Raw genomic sequence first — 20,028 nt, 5'->3', positions numbered from 1 at the left:
TTCGTCACTGTAAATGTTTCACTGAAATTCCATAAAAAAGTCAGAACTCTCATCACCTGACCACTTTTTAGCCAATGAGCTGTTTTTCACCCCTCCCCCTCACTTCGTGACTTCGAGTTGAGGGGTACCGACACCGACGCTGGTGTGGAGAAGCCAACAGGTAACTTTAAACTTTAAACTTTCGAATTTTGCCAGCTTTGTAGCCCAGCAACTGGTCAGATTTAGTTTTGTTGAGATTTTTCTTTGGTGTATATTCCTTGATTGAGTTTTGTATTTCAATGTAATTCTCATGCTAAAGCTAGCTTTTTTGATGACACGCAGTTGTGTATTTAATTAGTCAAGGTTAAATACCTAGTCTAACACACACCTTTTTAGTTAAACTGTAACATTTGAAATTACTGAGATGTTATTATTTATTCATCCATCCCACTGTCTCCAGATTTTAAGCAACGCTGAAATATAGGTGACACGCTATTAATGAGACATTTCAGATAACCGAGGTAGCTAACATTTAACTCTCTGGAGTGCAGATTATATGACCAATTTACGGTGTATCAGCAACATGCGTATATAACAGTTTTTAAAAATGTGTTGATAGGCCAAGTAAAACCAGAGTTATGATACACAATTTACGCTTTTTCCTGAAAACTGTCGTCAAGTTTAGTGCAGGAAAATATAAAAACGGTATTTTCTTAAAAAACAAAACATAGATACATTATTGCCTCTCAATTCAATTTTATTTATATAGCGCCAAATCACAACAAAAGTCGCCTCAAGGCGCTTCATAGATACAGAGAAAAACCCAACAATCTCATTTCCTATTGTGGTGGATAAATGAACATGAGCCGATAAAACAATTAAATCAAAAGTAGTCAAAAACAGCCGATTATACCATTGACTCCAGAGGGTTAAAGACACCTCCTGTGAAAGATCAGTTTTCATTATCAACTATTTTCCTGAAATATTAAATAAATTGTACTATTTTTTTTTCTTTTTCTGAGACAGTGTATTGCAATGAGGCCCCCGAGAGCAAAAATTAAACCAAAAGATGAAGCAGTAAAATTTTCATCTTTGGGGCAGGACAAAGATGGATTTGAAGTGAAATTCATAAATTCAGTAAAAGGTGAGGTACTAGGATACTTGTTGAGGATTTTTGGCACAGTCATAAGTTTAACCATTGTAGTAGACCCATGTTGACATTTTCTATTTTCTTTGTAAGGTCGAGGAGTGTTTAGTAGGTGCAACTATAACAAAGGAGACTTCCTTCTGGAATATCGCGGAGACGTTGTAACCAAGAAGGAATATGAAAACAGAACAAGATTGTACCATGACGCCTTAAAGGTTTTTCTTTTTGAATTCAGGTACAATGGACAACAATTGTGGTATGTAAATTAAAATAATTCATTTTTCAGCCTACTTTTTGCAAAAGTTGTGTCGACCACATTAAGACAAACTGCTAGCTTGTTACAAATCCATATAATTAAAAATGTAATCAAATTGTTCAGCCTTTTTATAAACCTTGTGTAATTTTGTGTGTTACATTTTTTGTTATCTCAGCATTGATGCAGCCAGAGAGGATGGCTCCTTGGGCAGACTGGTGAATGACGATCACGTGAGCCCAAACAGCAAAATGAGGACAATCACAGTAAATGGAAAGCCTCATCTCTGTTTATTTGCCATAAAAGACATCAAGCCGGGGGAAGCAATAACATACAACTACGGTGACTCTGACTGGCCATGGAGAGTAAAGGTACATATTATATTTACATTTACCGTAGTGTAGTGTAGTATTGTATAGTCTCAACTTATCTGTGTTGAATGGATGTTAATGTACTTTTGTGTTTGCTTGCACAAGGTTTCGGAGCACCCTGACCGTTCTCAAGCTGCTGTGCCCATGGCATCGTCCTCCTTTGAAGTTGATGAGCAGGTGACTAATTTTCTGGTGTTGTTATTATTGCAACAAGAACACAGCCGAGTTGTTTGGATGTTGATAGTGAGGGTGTTAGACACAAGTCCTATAGTGTTGGTTAATGTAAGATACCTACATTATGAGGACTGTGTGTGGATACTGCCGAGTGTCATGTTGGTTCACACTGGAGAATTAATTTTCACTCAATATTAATTCATTACATTTACCTCATTTATGTCAATAACCAGTGTACCTTCATAACTGTATTGTATAGTCTCAACGTATCTGTGTTGAATGGATGTTAATGTACTTTTGTGTTTGCTTGCACAAGGTTTCAGAGCACCCTGGCCGTCCTCAAGCTGCTGTGCCCATGGCATCGTCCTCCTTTGAAGTTGATGAGCAGGTGACTAATTTTCTGGTGTTGTTATTATTGCAACAAGAACACAGCCGAGTTGTGTGGATGTTGATAGTGAGGGTGTTAGACACAAGTCCTATAGTGTTGGTTAATGTAAGATACCTACATTATGAGGACTGTGTGTGTTTTGGATGCATAAGTCTATTGAAAGATGGGCTCTCAAGTCTGTGTGTAACAGAGACCCTGCAGTGTATGAAGCTTTCAGGTACATTATTATGAGGACTGTGTGTGGATACTGCCGAGAGTCATGTTGGTTCACACTGGAGAATTAATTTTCACTCAATATTACTTCATTACATTTACCTCATTTATGTCAATAACCAGTGTACCTTCATAACTGTACTGTATAGTCTCAACGTATCTGTGTTGAATGGATGTTAATGTACTTTTGTGTTTGCTTGCACAAGGTTTCAGAGCACCCTGGCCGTCCTCAAGCTGCTGTGCCCATGGCATCGTCCTCCTTTGAAGTTGATGAGCAGGTGACTAATTTTCTGGTGTTGTTATTATTGCAACAAGAACACAGCCGAGTTGTGTGGATGTTGATAGTGAGGGTGTTAGACACAAGTCCTATAGTGTTGGTTAATGTAAGATACCTACATTATGAGGACTGTGTGTGTTTTGGATGCATAAGTCTATTGAAAGATGGGCTCTCAAGTCTGTGTGTAACAGAGACCCTGCAGTGTATGAAGCTTTCAGGTACATTATTATGAGGACTGTGTGTGGATACTGCCGAGAGTCATGTTGGTTCACACTGGAGAATTAATTTTCACTCAATATTACTTCATTACATTTACCTCATTTATGTCAATAACCAGTGTACCTTCATAATTGTATTGTATAGTCTCAACGTATCTGTGTTGAATGGATGTTAATGTACTTTTGTGTTTGCTTGCACAAGGTTTCAGAGCACCCTGACCGTTCTCAAGCTGCTGTGCCCATGGCATCGTCCTCCTTTGAAGTTGATGAGCAGGTGACTAATTTTCTGGTGGTGTTATTATTGCAACAAGAACACAGCCGAGTTGTTTGGATGTTGATAGTGAGGGTGTTAGACACAAGTCCTATAGTGTTGGTTAATGTAAGATACCTACATTATGAGGACTGTGTGTGGATACTGCCGAGAGTCATGTTGGTTCACACTGGAGAATTAATTTTCACTCAATATTACTTCATTACATTTACCTCATTTATGTCAATAACCAGTGTACCTTCATAACTGTATTGTATAGTCTCAACGTATCTGTGTTGAATGGATGTTAATGTACTTTTGTGTTTGCTTGCACAAGGTTTCAGAGCACCCTGACCGTTCTCAAGCTGCTGTGCCCATGGCATCGTCCTCCTTTGAAGTTGATGAGCAGGTGACTAATTTTCTGGTGTTGTTATTATTGCAACAAGAACACAGCCGAGTTGTTTGGATGTTGATAGTGAGGGTGTTAGACACAAGTCCTATAGTGTTGGTTAATGTAAGATACCTACATTATGAGGACTGTGTGTGTTTTGGATGCGTAAGTCTATTGAAAGATGGGCTCTCAAGTCTGTGTGTAACAGAGACCCTGCAGTGTATGAAGCTTTCAGGTACATTATTATGAGGACTGTGTGTGGATACTGCCGAGAGTCATGTTGGTTCACACTGGAGAATTAATTTTCACTCAATATTACTTCATTACATTTACCTCATTTATGTCAATAACCAGTGTACCTTCATAATTGTATTGTATAGTCTCAACGTATCTGTGTTGAATGGATGTTAATGTACTTTTGTGTTTGCTTGCACAAGGTTTCAGAGCACCCTGACCGTTCTCAAGCTGCTGTGCCCATGGCATCGTCCTCCTTTGAAGTTGATGAGCAGGTGACTAATTTTCTGGTGGTGTTATTATTGCAACAAGAACACAGCCGAGTTGTTTGGATGTTGATAGTGAGGGTGTTAGACACAAGTCCTATAGTGTTGGTTAATGTAAGATACCTACATTATGAGGACTGTGTGTGGATACTGCCGAGTGTCATGTTGGTTCACACTGGAGAATTAATTTTCACTCAATATTAATTCATTACATTTACCTCATTTATGTCAATAACCAGTGTACCTTCATAACTGTACTGTATAGTCTCAACGTATCTGTGTTGAATGGATGTTAATGTACTTTTGTGTTTGCTTGCACAAGGTTTCAGAGCACCCTGGCCGTCCTCAAGCTGCTGTGCCCATGGAATCGTCCTCCTTTGAAGTTGATGAGCAGGTGACTAATTTTCTGGTGTTGTTATTATTGCAACAAGAACACAGCCGAGTTTTGTGGATGTTGATAGTGAGGGTGTTAGACACAAGTCCTATAGTGTTGGTTAATGTAAGATACCTACATTATGAGGACTGTGTGTGTTTTGGATGCGTAAGTCTATTGAAAGATGGGCTCTCAAGTCTGTGTGTAACAGAGACCCTGCAGTGTATGAAGCTTTCAGGTACATTATTATGAGGACTGTGTGTGGATACTGCCGAGTGTCATGTTGGTTCACACTGGAGAATTAATTTTCACTCAATATTAATTCATTACATTTACCTCATTTATGTCAATAACCAGTGTACCTTCATAACTGTACTGTATAGTCTCAACGTATCTGTGTTGAATGGATGTTAATGTACTTTTGTGTTTGCTTGCACAAGGTTTCAGAGCACCCTGGCCGTCCTCAAGCTGCTGTGCCCATGGAATCGTCCTCCTTTGAAGTTGATGAGCAGGTGACTAATTTTCTGGTGTTGTTATTATTGCAACAAGAACACAGCCGAGTTTTGTGGATGTTGATAGTGAGGGTGTTAGACACAAGTCCTATAGTGTTGGTTAATGTAAGATACCTACATTATGAGGACTGTGTGTGGATACTGCCGAGTGTCATGTTGGTTCACACTGGAGAATTAATTTTCACTCAATATTAATTCATTACATTTACCTCATTTATGTCAATAACCAGTGTACCTTCATAATTGTATTGTATAGTCTCAACGTATCTGTGTTGAATGGATGTTAATGTACTTTTGTGTTTGCTTGCACAAGGTTTCAGAGCACCCTGACCGTTCTCAAGCTGCTGTGCCCATGGCATCGTCCTCCTTTGAAGTTGATGAGCAGGTGACTAATTTTCTGGTGTTGTTATTATTGCAACAAGAACACAGCCGAGTTGTGTGGATGTTGATAGTGAGGGTGTTAGACACAAGTCCTATAGTGTTGGTTAATGTAAGATACCTACATTATGAGGACTGTGTGTGGATACTGCCGAGTGTCATGTTGGTTCACACTGGAGAATTAATTTTCACTCAATATTAATTCATTACATTTACCTCATTTATGTCAATAACCAGTGTACCTTCATAATTGTATTGTATAGTCTCAACGTATCTGTGTTGAATGAATGTTAATGTACTTTTGTGTTTGCTTGCACAAGGTTTCGGAGCACCCTGACCGTTCTCAAGCTGCTGTGCCCATGGCATCGTCCTCCTTTGAAGTTGATGAGCAGGTGACTAATTTTCTGGTGGTGTTATTATTGCAACAAGAACACAGCCGAGTTGTTTGGATGTTGATAGTGAGGGTGTTAGACACAAGTCCTATAGTGTTGGTTAATGTAAGATACCTACATTATGAGGACTGTGTGTGTTTTGGATGCGTAAGTCTATTGAAAGATGGGCTCTCAAGTCTGTGTGTAACAGAGACCCTGCAGTGTATGAAGCTTTCAGGTACATTATTATGAGGACTGTGTGTGGATACTGCCGAGAGTCATGTTGGTTCACACTGGAGAATTAATTTTCACTCAATATTACTTCATTACATTTACCTCATTTATGTCAATAACCAGTGTACCTTCATAACTGTATTGTATAGTCTCAACATATCTGTGTTGAATGGATGTTAATGTACTTTTGTGTTTGCTTGCACAAGGTTTCAGAGCACCCTGACCGTTCTCAAGCTGCTGTGCCCATGGCATCGTCCTCCTTTGAAGTTGATGAGCAGGTTGCTGTACTGTTATCACCAGACATGGTTGAAGCCCTAACGCAGCTCATAAGCAGAAGACTAGAGTGTGGAGTCCCGGAAGAAAACCCCTTCCTCTTTGCAAGACCCAACTGTTTGACTCCTTACAGAGGACAGGACTGTCTCAGGATTTATGCAAATGACTGTGGTGCACAAAGTCCTGAACTCCTTAGGTCAACACAGCTACGCAAGCATGTTGCAACTTTGTCACACGTCTTGAACCTAAAAAATCACGAGCTTGACCAAGTTGCTGACTTTCTAGGCCATGATATCCGTGTCCACAGAGAATTTTACAGACTTCCAGAGGCTACAACCCAGCTGGCAAAAATATCAAAACTACTACTTGCCATGGAGAAAGGGACCCTTGGAAATCTCCAAGGCAAAACATTGGAAGAGATTGAAATTGAAGGTATTTCTAAGTAGATAGTATTTTAAGGTGTCTAGTTTTTAAGCTTTTGAGTGTTCTTAACACAATATATTTAATAACCTTACTTTTACATTAAAGCTGTTAAGAGAAACAAGGAATGTTTGTACCTGCTGTTTAACATCTCCAAAAAGTTGATTCTGTTCATCTGGACATAGCTGAAGTTGATTCTGTTCATCTGGACATAGCTGAAGTTGATTCTGTTCATCTGGACATAGTGTTTTGTGGGAGAAATGTTTCGTCACTCATCCAAGTGACTTCTTCAGTCTCAGCTGACTGCAGGTTTCAATCTTATAAACAGTACATTTGCATAATGACTGAAACCAGCCCACTGAAGGAACAATGGGCTTGGAGGTCAGTCCTTAATCTTAATTATGCAAATTCTCACGACCATTGATCAGCAACCACTGACCAAAACCCACTGATCAAAGACCACTGATCAATGGCCATGAATACCATTCACAGAGAGCTCTTCTGTGTTGTGCCATGCGCTTCGCCAGAGGTTGTTTGGTTTCCCCGATGTATAAATCCTGGCAATCCTCCTGGCACTTAACAGCGTACACTATTTTACTCTGTTTGTGTCGGGGGACCCGATCCTTGGGGTGGACTAGTTTTTGGCACAGTGTTTTGGGGTTTGAAAGCCACAGAGACCCAGTGTTTAGATAAAATGCGTCTCAACTGCTCCGATACTCCTGACACATATGGGATCACTACAGGTTTTCATTTGGGCAGCAGTTGTCCGTCTCTCCTGGATCGGCTGGAGCTTTCTTTAGGAGCCGTCCCAGCTTTGACAAAAGTCCAGCTGGGATAACCACATTTACTCAGGGCCTTCCTGATGTGATGTTCTTCTGCCTCCTTGGCCGCTGTGTCAGTGGGGATGGTGTTCGCTCCTAATGACACCCAGTTTGTGCTCCAGTGGATGATGAGAGTCAAACCTTAAATACTGATCCGTATGTGTAGGTTTACGGTACACGTCAGCTTTTAGATGTCCCCCATTACTGATGGAAATCTCAGTCTAAGAAAGCTAACCTGCCACTTTTCATAGCCTCCCTGGTGAATTTCATGTGTCGGTCCACAGAGTTAATGTGATCCGTGAATTGTGGTACGTCCTGAGATTTGATTTTCACCCAGGTGTCATCCACATACCTGAACCAATGGATTGGTGGTGTTCCAGGGTAGGATAGCAAAGCCCTCTTTTCCACTTCTTCCATGTACAAATTGGCCACGATGGGTGAAACTGGGGAGCCCATGGCACACCCATGTTTCTGCCTGTAGAACTGACCCTTGTATGTGAAGTAGGTGGAATGAAGACACAGTTCCAAAAGCAAACACACTTGGTCGATGCTGAGAGTGGTCCTGTTGCTGAGGTTGGTGTCATAATCTCTTACGGACTACCTTCAATGCTTCCGTGACTGGGATGCAAGTGAAGAAAGATGTAACGTCGTACAAGACCATGGTTTCATCTGCCTCCGTAATGACATCTCTCACCCGTCCATCCATCCATCTTCATCCGCTTTATCCGAGGCCGGGTCGCAGGGGCAGCAGCCTAAGCAGAGGCCCAGACCTCCCTCTCCCCAGCCACCTCCTCCAGCTTATCCGGGGGAACACCAAGGCGTCCCCAGGCCAGCCGAGAGATATAATCTCTCCAGCGTGTCCTGGCCTGCCCCGGGGCCTCCTCCCGGTGGGACATGCCCGGAACACCTCGCCCAGGAGGCGCCCAGGAGGCGCCCAGGAGGCATCCTTGTCAGATGCCCGTACCACCTCAGCTGGCTCCTTTCAATGTGGAGCAGCAGCGGCTCTACTCTGAGCCCCTCCCGGATGGCCGAACTTCTCACCCTATATCTGAGGGAGAGGCCAGCCACCCTTCGGAGGAAGCTCATTTCTGCTGCTTGTGTCCGCAATCTCGTTCTTTCGGTCACCCTCTTCACCACGACGGACCGGTGAAGCGTCCGCATCACTGCAGCCGCAGCCCCAATCCGTCTGTCAATCTCCGGCTCCCTTCTCCCATCACTCGTGAACAAGACCCCGAGATACTTGAACTCCTCCACTTGGGGCAGGAACTCATCCCCGACCCGGAGTGGGCACTCCACCCTTTTCCGGCTGAGAACCATGGCCTCAGATTTGGAGGTGCTGATCCTCATTCCCGCTGCTTCACCCTCGGCTGCGAACCGTTCCATTGCGAGCTGGAGGCCCTCACCCGATGAAGCCAACAGAACCACATCATCCGCAAAAAGCAGACTTGAGATTCTGAGGCCACCAAAGTGAAAGCCCTCCACTTCTTGGCTGCGCCTAGAAATCCTGTCCATAAGAATTATGAACAAAACCGGTGACAAAGGGCAGCCCTGGCGGAGCCCATCACCCACCGGGAACGAGTCCGACTTACTGCCGGCAACGCGAACCAAGCTCTGGCAACGGTTGTATAGGGATCGAATGGCCCGTAATAATCGGCCTGATACACCATACTCCCGCAACACCTCCCACAGGACACCCTGAGGGACACGGTCGAATGCCTTCTCCAAGTCCACAAAACACATGTAGACTGGTTGGGCAAACTCCCATGCACCCTCAAGTATCCTTGAGAGGATAAAGAGCTGGTCCAGTGTTCTGCGACCAGGACGAAAACCGCATTGTTCCTCCTGTGTCCGAGGTTCGACTAGCAGACGAACTCTCCTTTCCAGCACCCTGGCATAGACTTTCCTAGGGAGGCTGAGGAGTGTGAGCCCCCTGTAGTTGGAACACACCCTCCGGTCTCCCTTCTTAAAGATGGGGACCACCACCCCGGTCTGCCAGTCCAGGGGTACTGCCCCTGATCTCCACGCAACATTGTAGAGGCGTGTCAACCAGGACAGCCCTACAACGTCCAGAGCCTTCAGGAACTCGGGGCGGACCACATCAACACCAGGGGCTTTGCCACCAAGGAGTTGTTTAACTGCCTCAGTGACCTCGCCGCCGGAAATTGGTAGGTCATTCCCCTCATCCCCAGACTCTGCTTCCTCCTCGGAAGACGTGTCAGTGGGATTAAGGATGTCCTCGAAGTATTCCTTCCACCGCCTGACAATTTTCTCAGTCGACGTCAGCAGCGCTCTGCCAGCACTATACACAGCGCAGGTAGAGCACCGCATTCCCCTCCTGAGACGCCTGACGATTTGCCAGAATCTCTTCGAGGCAGTCCGAAAGTCTTTTTCCATGGCCTCCCCGAACTCCTCCCACACCCGAGTTTTTGCTTCAGCCACTGCCCGAGCCGCATTCCGCTTGGCCTGTCGATACCTGTCGACTGCCTCCGGAGTCCCACAGGCTAACCAAGCCTGATAGGACTCCTTCTTCAGCCTGGTGGCTCCTTTCACCTCTGGTGTGCACCATTTGGTTAGGTGATTACCACCACGGCAGGCACCAACCACCTTGCGGCCGCAGCTCAATGCAGCAGCTTCGGCAATGGAGACGCTGATCATGGTCCATTCGGACTCAATGTCCCCAGTCTCCCTCGGAATGCTGTTGAAGCTCTGCCGGAGGTGTGCGTTGAAGATCTTGCGGACTGGGGCCTCTGCTAGACATTCCCAGCACACCCTCACTACGCGTTTAGTAGGGGTGCAACGATACACAAAATTCACGGTTCGGTTCAGTTCGATACTTTGGTGTCACGGTTCGATATTTTTTCGATACAAAAAAAATGTTCATGCCTTTTTATTAATTTGTCATTTATTAAATTTTCACGGCACATTCTGCACCACATCTCTGTGCGTTCATCATTTGTTTGAAGCCAGCTCACCTCCTGCAACCACTTTTCTGAGAATACGCGCTTCTTTTGTGGTTCAGACTCCATTTCTTTGGAGGTGAAGGAACACCAAAGTAATTGCTTAAAGGATTTTGCTTCTTCAACATCTTTAAGAGTTCTAAACAAATGTCTGTCCTCCTCCAGAAAATCCTATGTACGCAAACACGCGTTGCAACTTCTTATCTTGTGCGCGTTTTTTATTTTGACAGCGAATGCGCACCTGCGGACCACTTATGTGCAGCCCTGGTTATTTAGCTCGTCATATTGCAGCCACAGAAATTCTTTTGTCCATGAAACCATAAAGCTGCACTTTCTTTTTGCCTTATAGTCTGATTTGTCATAACTTTTCCGTTTTGTGGTAAGCTTTGTTTGGCTGTCACTTCTTCACGCTGACCTGTCTTATTTGGCTCAGCAGAACTAAAATATATATCCTGCTGCTTTTACACATGCACTCACATAACGCTCAGCGATTCTCTGCGCGATCAACCTCTCACATGTTTAAGCTTGCTGCGGGAGATTTCACTTGTCATGTTTGCATAGTAAGCTAACGATTGATAAGATGTCAGAGGAATTGGTGCGCAAATTATCATCACTCACCAATCAGTGCTGTCGCTCTCTATACGCAGTTCGCACGATTGCAAAGTGAAAGCAAAAAACAAGCGCAAATTCAAACGCAATTTCAATATGTCACATATTGACAGTGGCTCACCGATGCCAATGACATAATTACCCAGCTACATTTCCGAAAGAATGCAAAAGCATTGACATATATTTTGCGAGCCCTGTATCTGATTGAGGAATCACTCATCTTTGGAAAAGAGAGTTTATTACAGAGAAATGGCTCTTTCCAAAATAAAAGCTATACTATACGCTTCTTCTGGGCTATATTCTCAGCACCATATTAAATATATCAGGTCCCCATAAGGAGAATCATGTGCTAACGGCTGTCTAAATGACTTGGGTAAAGTTTGTAGCATGCGTGCTTGTTGTTTTTGTCTGCTTCCACTTGTCTTTGCACTAGGATGATGTCGGAGTAAATGTGCAGTCATATTCGTTGTGTTCCCACTAGTGCTGTCAGCGTTAATCTGAAATGAGGTTAACGACACAACACCTCCGTTAACGAGCTACTGCGGATTGCCTTGTGCGTGGGGCTGGACGGCCAACACAACGAGCTAACTGCGCTAACACACTAGTTCCCACCCATGTAATTGAGCATTGCTGGCACATCCAACATACTGTTTTACTTTAATCCATGACGCGCTTACCTTCAGGGTCATACTTCACATGAAAACCAAAATAGTTCCAAACGCCAGATCTGAATGAGGGTGGGGGAGGTTCAATTTGCCATGTTGCAACGAGCTTAGCTTCTGTCTCGCTAGCTTGCCCTGCGCTCAGTGAATCTGCGTTCGACTACTCCGCCTAGGCTGCACTGTCGAGCGCAGATCCACTGAGCGCTCAACACAGACAGCATCGTCAGAAGGGAAGTTGATAAAATAAATTAAAAATGTTGTATTGTTCGATACATATGCGTACCGAACCGAAAGCACTGTATCAAACGGTTCAATATCGATACGAGTATCGTTGCACCCCTAGCGTTTAGGTGCACCGGTTCTGTCCAGCGTCCTCTCCTGCCACCTGATCCAACTCACCACCAGGTGGTGATCAGTTGACAGCTCAGCCCCTCTCTTTACCTGAGTGTCCAGAACATCCCATACGGTAAAAAAATACATTTTTCCTGGCCAAAATATATTTCAAATATATGGTAAATATATGTTGTATTTGTGATGCTCAAAAAAATATATTTTTAAAATTGAAAATATATTTTTTTCAAACCAAAATACATTTCAAAAGATATTTCAGGGTGAAGAAAATACATTTCCAACCTTACAGTAAAATGTATATCAAAGTATCCTTTATTTAAAATGTATTTAGTGCAATAATGATGATAATAATATTAATAATAATAATACTAAAAGTAACAACATGTTTTATTTACATCTGGAAAAAAGTTGGATTAAAAAAAAAACAGAGTCAAAGGTTTAGCAAGAATTAGGCTGTTTATTCATTTGCTTACAGTATTTCACATTACACAATATCTCACTATAATGTAGCGTTCACTTGACTTTGAAATTATCTGTCAGTGATACAGTAAACAAGATACAACAACTGCTATGTACACTTTAGTTTTTGACAATATATACAATATAGTACTTAAAGGAACACACTCCACTTTTTTTGGAAATAGGCTCATTCTCCATCTCCCTCAGAGTTAAAAATGCAGCGTCTTCTTTCTAGATCCATACGTTAATAGGGCTCTGGTGCGTGATCTTACCGGATGGGGCGTAGCCAGGATTTTTGGTTGAGGCGCCATATTAGCAGGCCAAACAAATGCTTGCTGTGTGGTCGGTTGTAATGTTAGATTGCACTACTGGCAAAAGAATAAGCTTGAAAACGGGCTCTCTTTTCATTGTTTCCTCACCTGGAAGCATCATGAGGGAGCTTATGTGTTGGATGTTACCAAAAGAAGGCGTCTAGCCTGGATAGCAGCTGTGAGACGAGCTGATATTCAGTTCTCTACCAGCCACAGATATCTGTTGGTGTGCTCCAGTATTTTCATTCTGGTAAGTTCTAAATAAGTTCATATTACTCTTTTTATTTTCAATGCGCTCTGAGGTCATAGCAAATTAGAACAAACATGCAGAACTACCTTTATTTATAGAGTTGCTAATTATTTGGCATTATTGCAGAAAACCAGCCGATGAAATGAATGAAACAAATCCTGACTGGGTTCCAACACTACACATGGGGCACTACGAAATCTTTGTTTCAAACTACATGCTACATACCACCATGCCAATCAGATTACTTCTTCCATGTGAGGGTGAAAAGGTGACCCTCCTGGATAAGATGGCAAAGGTTTGCTGCGTTTTGGTGAACATGTGCCCCAGTGTGTTAGTAAAACCAGGGAAAATACTCTTGTTAAATACTGTTAAAAGTCTTGTGCTGTATATGTAGAGATACATTTTCAAAAGAGACAGTAAATTACAGAATGCTAGTAGTGGGTGATATTATATAAATGCTGTCATGATTTTGTCATTTGTAAACTATACATGACATTGATTCTACATTGTAACTGATGTGATGTTCTACAAAGTGCTTTTAATTAAAAATAGGCAAACATTTGTTTGTTTCTTTATTCAACTTTTGAACAGTGGTAATTAGTAAGTACATAACCAGTAAATGCAAATTATTTACATGCCCCCCTAAATTAAAACATTATGGGTTATTCAGAACAGAACTATGCTTGGAAAAATATTTTGATCCAACTCCTCCACAGTAGCAGGTGGAATTTTTCTGTTTTGAGGACGGCTTCTTTTCCCTGTCACTACAGATGGTCTGTTTATGTTTTGATTGAGAGCCTTTTTTTGGGCAGCTGAAGAGGAGAACTCTATCTTATGGCCACCCTCTGACTGTATCTTGGTCATATTACCCAGCAAAACCCAGTATGCAGGTTCATCTGTAACAGTCCTTGTGCCACAGATCCTCACTGTTGCTTCTACTTTAAACAGAAGAGCAGGGACATGGCTGCAGGTCTCCACGACTCCGGCCATACAGCTGCAGTAGGCGGCTTCAACCTTCCCTGTGATGCTCACAATGACCCATGGCTTCAATGCTGGTTGATTCAGTCTTTGAGAGTGCAGGACCTGAAACACACACAGACAAAGTTCAAGACACGAACTTTAATAAGCCAAGGCCGACACAAATGTGTTGTATCTACGTTCAAATACATTAATCATAAATGTAACAAATAAAGTGTTTTTATCTATCTATCTATAGAAAGCTGCATGTTATATTTTAAATCTGCATGTTTCTTTTTAGAAACCTATCAGAAAAAAACTTAAGTATGTAATGCAAGGATGTAATCACTTTCAAGAGTGAGAAAGCATAAAGTTCGACTTTAAGTGTAATTAGGATTATTTATAATAAATATGAATTAATTAGTGCAATTTCTTTAACCATAGAGAATATTTAAATCCTTCAGGACAATGTCACATCAGTGCACTGAACTCACTGTGTTATCCATCTAAAAGAGCCTCCACGTGTTCTCACTGTAATTTCCCCCTCATGAATGAATTTATGCTGCACTAATCTGAATGTTAGGAGAGAAATCAAACGCATTTTACTCGCAGTACTCAAGCTGACTTACCTTTGTTTGAATGACGGCGTACTCACAATTGTACCCAGATCCTTGGTGAATTGGATGTGAGCCTCCAGAGATTTATAATGGCGAAATTGGTGCGCCGTGTATGCGCTGACTTCACAGGCAAGGTATGAGAATATATCAGGCTACGTCAATAGCGGTTTGGTCTTCAAGGTTTCTACTCCACTGCCGGATTTCATACGGGTCCACATTTCCAATGCACAATATTTTTTTGCAAGTACCGTCTCTTTCCATCTGGACACAATCTGTCTCTATACCGTCCTTTTTCTTTTGAGCTAGTGTTCAGAATTGCTCCTTCCAACACAGAGAGTGTGTTTGTTTGGATTCGTGGCCTGCGCTCCCACAATGCATTGCAGCGTTACGTCAACTCCAAAGCCCATTGCGTGCAGGAGAGTATGCGCATGCGCATTGCCATGGTGAAGATAAAATGAAAAGTAATTAATAAAAAGTACATATTTAAATATTCCCACAAATGTGCAATGAACGTGCAAAAAATCTGTTTAGTAGTCGTTGCTGTTTCTTTCTTTTTTTTTCTTTCTTTTGAAAAATAACCGACGTCTCTGAGGCGCGAATTCCGACAGTGAGAGGAACGGCCGGATACAGGAGACGGGAAGAAACAAGCCGATTATGTTCGCGTTAATTAAGTGGTTGGAAGATATAAAATTCTCAATTCTGCCAACTGAACATATACGAGATTTTAATGAGGATGAATAATTAGCCGGCATGGAGGAAATGGACGTTTATTTCGTGGAGTGGCGATAAGGAGCCAAAAGGCGGGTGTCTACGAAGCCTCCATCATCAAGCTAGCAGGTGCCTTTTCTCAAATATAATATTACTTTATTCTCGCTATTTGGCGCGGAAGCGTAGAGCTGCCACCCAGACAAAAGAGAAATATAAGTATATCACGTTATAACGTGAAAAGTATATCGTGCTAACAATATACTATCATGTTTGTACAATATACTTTTCACGTTTGAACAATGTAATATCACGTTATTACAATATACATAATTTTCACGTTCGTAAAATATTGTGCGAACGTGATAATTATGTATATTATAATAACGTGATATTATATTATACAAACATGAAAAGCATAATGTTAGAACAATAAACTTTTCACGTTATAACGTGATATAGCTCTATTTTGCTTTTGCCTGGGTGGCAGCTCCACGCTTCCATAATTTGGTAATCAAAATATGTAACTTAATTAATTATATTGTGACGTACTTTTGCCTTTTCTTATTATTCTGCCTTCTCAGAAAGGGAAAAAAATTACAAATAAAACTTTTTACACTTGTTATATAGAATATTCACATTTAATTTGACTTTTACAGAAATCCCACCTCTCCTTCTGGCTACAGAGCACTTACTTACCAAGGTGAGAAACAAAGCACAGTTAAGCTTTATTAATATTCACTAATTACAATGTTCCACATTTCCTTGCTTTTTTTAGTCATTTTTAGGCTTTTTAGAGTTTTTATGGTTGTTTAGCAGTAATGTTTCTGCCTATTTATTTCAGCCCATGAAATCGAATGCAGATCTTCCTAATGTGAGATTTACATAAATCTAAGTAATTTTGTTTGTTGTTATCATTAATGTTGTTGCTGTTGTTGTTTTTGTGCAGTTTACAATCATATAAACCTAGCAAGCATCAGTCATCACAGTAACTAACCTAAACAGATTCTTGCTTTATTCACATATATTATATGTAATTATATATACTTGTACATTGTAACTAGGGTTGCAGCCACTTGGCCCCACCCCATTGTTGTGACAGCCCTGATTGTCCTACACTGCATCTGAGCAGGGAACAGTCTCAACCTCATGCTGCCCTCTCCCATCCTCCTAAAGTAAGTATTTGTTGTTGTAGTTTTTTATGCAGTGTCTGTGTCACAAATGCTAAGCATAATTATTGAAATAATAACTGTTTTCTAACAGATTTTCCCAAACACTAGCTATGTTTGTTGTCATTCAGACCAGTACTACTGTTTAGACATTGCTTAGTGGTCATACATGTTTGGCAAGCTTGTTATGATACCAAAACAGTAGGCCTGTCACAATAGTCGATATATCAACCAAACGCACAATATATGTACATGACCTCAATAATTGTTGATGATGCAATATATCTGCCATTATATTTACATAAAAAATTACAAAAATAAAATATAATAATAACAAAATAATAACATAGTTTTCTATTTGTTAAAAAAATTGCTGTTTATACAAGTTTTTAAGGTATCTAATATTTTGATACCTAATTTCCATGATCTAAATACTTTAAGAATTAGATGTTGGTTTGTCAATTGAAAGTGTGTAGATCTTGCATTATTATGGTGTTATATTATGATTATACATTCACTGGCATAAAATGGTCTTAAAATGACGATGACATAACTTGTCGCAATTCTTTATTGGGCAATATACAGACCAACAAAAGGTTGTTATCGTAACAGGCCTACAAAACAGAAAAAAAACTCAAAAAATAAATACATTTAATTTCTCTAAGATTCTCTGATATTCAGTTACAGTTCACAACACAGCTACCTGTACATGCAGTACTGTACTGTAAATTTAAATCTCTGCATTTAGCATCTGACTAGAAGAGTCACAGTTACTGCCTCGTTTTTGTTTTTTTGTTTTTCACAAATACCTGGACTATTACTAACACATTTACTGTTTTACTTTTAGCTTGTGGATACAAATACAGATGTCCTTAATGTAAGTTGTGCATTTTAATTACATCATGTTATTTTTATTATTATTTATTTATTTTGAATGCCTTTTTTGTTGGGCTTTTTTGACCATAACAAGACATTTTTGCAGGATATATATGGTGAATTTATATGCATAGATACAGTCGTAGTGCTTGACACATGCACAGAGCAGTAGATGGACCAGGAGGGAAATAATTACAATCATGATGTTGATTGCTGATGTCAGTATATATATTTTAGAGGAATGTTTTGTTTTTCACCCAAAATGAACTATATTGCTTCAGAAGAGATTTATTACCCTACCGGACTCTTATATATTGTTCTGTTTTTTGTTTGTTTGTTTGTTTTTGTTGTTTTTAGGTTCAGTGGTGCGTGTTCTTCTAATGGCCGCCTTCCCACTGGAGGTTTTGATCCACAGCAATTTAAAAGGTAAACAGCTTTGAAAGTCAGTTAAAATGGTTAGCTAATAGTATTCTAAAAAGCCTACTTCTCTGTCACCAGTTTCTTTACCAATATGTACCCATAAAAGTATCTCTCAATAGCATATCATTGTAGTTCAAATGTTTAGTTGTACAAATATCAGATTTTTGGAAATCTAAAACTAGTCAGATACTCAAATGTTCATGCTTTTTATAGGAGGACAGAGCAAAACGGACATCGGCGCAGAGTGAAGAACTGCCCTTGATAAGGAAAAAAAATGCCCGTGTTACGAAATCCGCTGGCTCTGATTACCTAAGCCTACAATGCCCACAATGCCTTCCGAATCATGTGACAACCCCTTGGCTTTTGTAATTGCTCTTCGCTTCACTTAAACGACATATTGTTGTTCTACTTAGCAATTAGCCTATAGCATATCGTTCAGCATCACCTCACTCAACAGGCACGATGGGTGCTTCAACTTACGAAAGACCCTCAGGAACAAATTAATTTCGTAAGTCGGGGTTCCAATATATATATATATGTGTGTGTGTGTGTGTGTGTTTCTTTTAGAATGTTTAAGTATGTAATGAGAATAAAATTGTAAAATTAATATTCCGGGTTAATGGTTAAATTTATATATTTTTGGATGATTTTAAATAAGTTTAAATTGTATTTTTAAATATATTTTTAAATATATTTCAAAATATAGAAAAATGGCCAAAAAGATATAAGCGTTAAAACACATTTCAAAATATATTATGAATATATTTTTAAATATATTTCAAAATATACAAAAAATGGCCAAAAAATATATGTGCTAAAATACATTTCAAAATATATAAATATATTTTAAAATATATTTTTAAATATATTTCAAAATATACAAAAAATGGCCAAAAACTATATATGTGCTAAAATACATTTCAAAATATATAAATATATTTTAAAATGTATTTTAGCACATATATTTTTTGGCCATTTTTTGTATATTTTGAAATATATTTAAAAATATATTTAAAAATATATTTTTTTACCGTATGGGATATGTTCGCAGGTCTGGTGATACGATTACAAAATCAATCATCGATCTGCGGCCTAGAGCGTCCTGGTGCCACGTGCACTTGTGGACACTCTTATGTTCGAACAAGGTGTTTGTTATGGCCAAACTGTGATTTGCACAGAAGTCCAATAACAAAACACCGCTCGGGTTCAGATCAGGGAGGCCGTTCCTCCCAATCACGCCCCTCCAAGTCTTGCTGTCGTTACCCACGTGAGCATTGAAGTCTCCCAGCAGGACAACAGAGTCTCCAGGTGGAGCACCTTCCTCTCCATGGTGATTTTGGATGCTGGGGGCTTTGCATTGCTGAGACAGGCCAAAACTTTCGTCTGTAGTTGCTATGCTTCCATTTCTGCAATATTGTTGTTACGAATTGCTGTTTCTGTGGCTGTGATCAGCTCCACTAGCGGGATTTGTCCCGGTGTGACAGCAAAATTCAGCCCTTGAACAAGGATGTTTTTCTCTGTTTCGGTGAGCTGTCTGTCAGACAAATTCTTCACCCACTTGTCCACATCCTCTGTGTCGCATCCTTGTCTCTTCTGGTCACTGAGGACACTCTCCGTATTTTGCCGTGGTTTCCGACGTACAACAAGTAAGTCAAACTTCCTTTGTTGCCTGGTCTTAGACTTCTTGTGCTGTGCTAGACGAGCCTTCTCAGTAAAGTCAAACACCTTTTTAAGAGTATTCTCATCTAGAAGCATTGTCAGTCTCTGTTGGATCCGCTCCTCTTGAGATTTTAGCATGTCCATGGTAAAATTTGTTTGCCTCACCCGTTCATTAAGCAACTGATGCTGTGCCTTCTGGAGGATTTTTGTTGCCCGGAAGCCTTTAACGAAGAGCTCATTTGCAGACTTTTAGGAGTAATCCGGTTTTGTCTGCATCTGAGGCTGAATCTCAGGTGGTTCCTGTAATCCACCATCTTACGTGCTGTTTGCTCATACTGACGTACAAGCTTCAGGCCGTCCTTGCCAAAGTGGGTTAAAACGTCTTGATGCATTCAGAATGCCTCGATTCATAATCAAGGAGGGGGCCTAAGGCCATCTTACAGTGCTGTGATTGCAGCCATTCCCCAACTCTCTGTGTATGGT

General features: G+C 40.7%; 1 protein-coding gene, 1 long non-coding RNA gene and 1 pseudogene across 6 annotated transcripts; 2 read left to right on the top strand and 1 right to left on the bottom strand.

Annotated features, from left to right (window-relative positions):
• Nucleotides 1-429: 429 nt before the first annotated feature.
• On the bottom strand, nucleotides 430-20,023 carry LOC146494568 (uncharacterized; annotated as a pseudogene).
• LOC146494570 (N-lysine methyltransferase KMT5A-B-like) lies at nucleotides 1,014-2,543 on the top strand. Its single transcript, XM_085145415.1, has 5 exons — nucleotides 1,014-1,123; nucleotides 1,220-1,382; nucleotides 1,558-1,750; nucleotides 1,856-1,927; nucleotides 2,241-2,543. Exons 1-5 carry the CDS (start codon nucleotides 1,015-1,017, stop codon nucleotides 2,541-2,543), a joined length of 840 nt encoding a protein of 279 aa, XP_085001541.1. The 5' UTR covers nucleotide 1,014.
• On the top strand, nucleotides 15,095-18,290 carry LOC146494569 (uncharacterized). 5 transcript variants are annotated; one of them, XR_014871463.1, is made up of 7 exons: nucleotides 15,113-15,553; nucleotides 16,081-16,124; nucleotides 16,266-16,295; nucleotides 16,486-16,596; nucleotides 17,438-17,467; nucleotides 17,824-17,892; nucleotides 18,100-18,286. It is a non-coding gene; the product is annotated as an uncharacterized LOC146494569 (long non-coding RNA). The 5 variants fall into 5 exon arrangements; XR_014871464.1 differs by lacking the exon at nucleotides 16,266-16,295 and having other exon boundaries at nucleotides 15,261-15,553; nucleotides 18,100-18,285; XR_014871462.1 differs by having other exon boundaries at nucleotides 15,095-15,553; nucleotides 16,081-16,596; nucleotides 18,100-18,290.
• Nucleotides 20,024-20,028: the final 5 nt, after the last annotated feature.

The sequence above is a fragment of the Neolamprologus multifasciatus genome, chromosome 20 (assembly GCF_963576455.1).
Source record: "Neolamprologus multifasciatus chromosome 20, fNeoMul1.2, whole genome shotgun sequence".
In the NCBI taxonomy this organism is placed as follows: domain Eukaryota; kingdom Metazoa; phylum Chordata; class Actinopteri; order Cichliformes; family Cichlidae; genus Neolamprologus; species Neolamprologus multifasciatus.
Note: the sequence above shows the minus strand (reverse complement) of the source record. Positions and strands in the feature narration are given on the sequence as shown.

Excerpts from the sequence above, each read along its gene's own strand:
- LOC146494570 (XM_085145415.1), top strand. The coding sequence starts at position 1,015 with ATGAGGCCCCCGAGAGCAAAAATTAAACCAAAAGATGAAGCAGTAAAA. Across the intron at positions 1,124-1,219 it reads ATTCATAAATTCAGTAAAAG|GTCGAGGAGTGTTTAGTAGG; the intron begins GTGAGGTACTAG and ends TTTCTTTGTAAG. Across the intron at positions 1,383-1,557 it reads TACAATGGACAACAATTGTG|CATTGATGCAGCCAGAGAGG; the intron begins GTATGTAAATTA and ends TTGTTATCTCAG.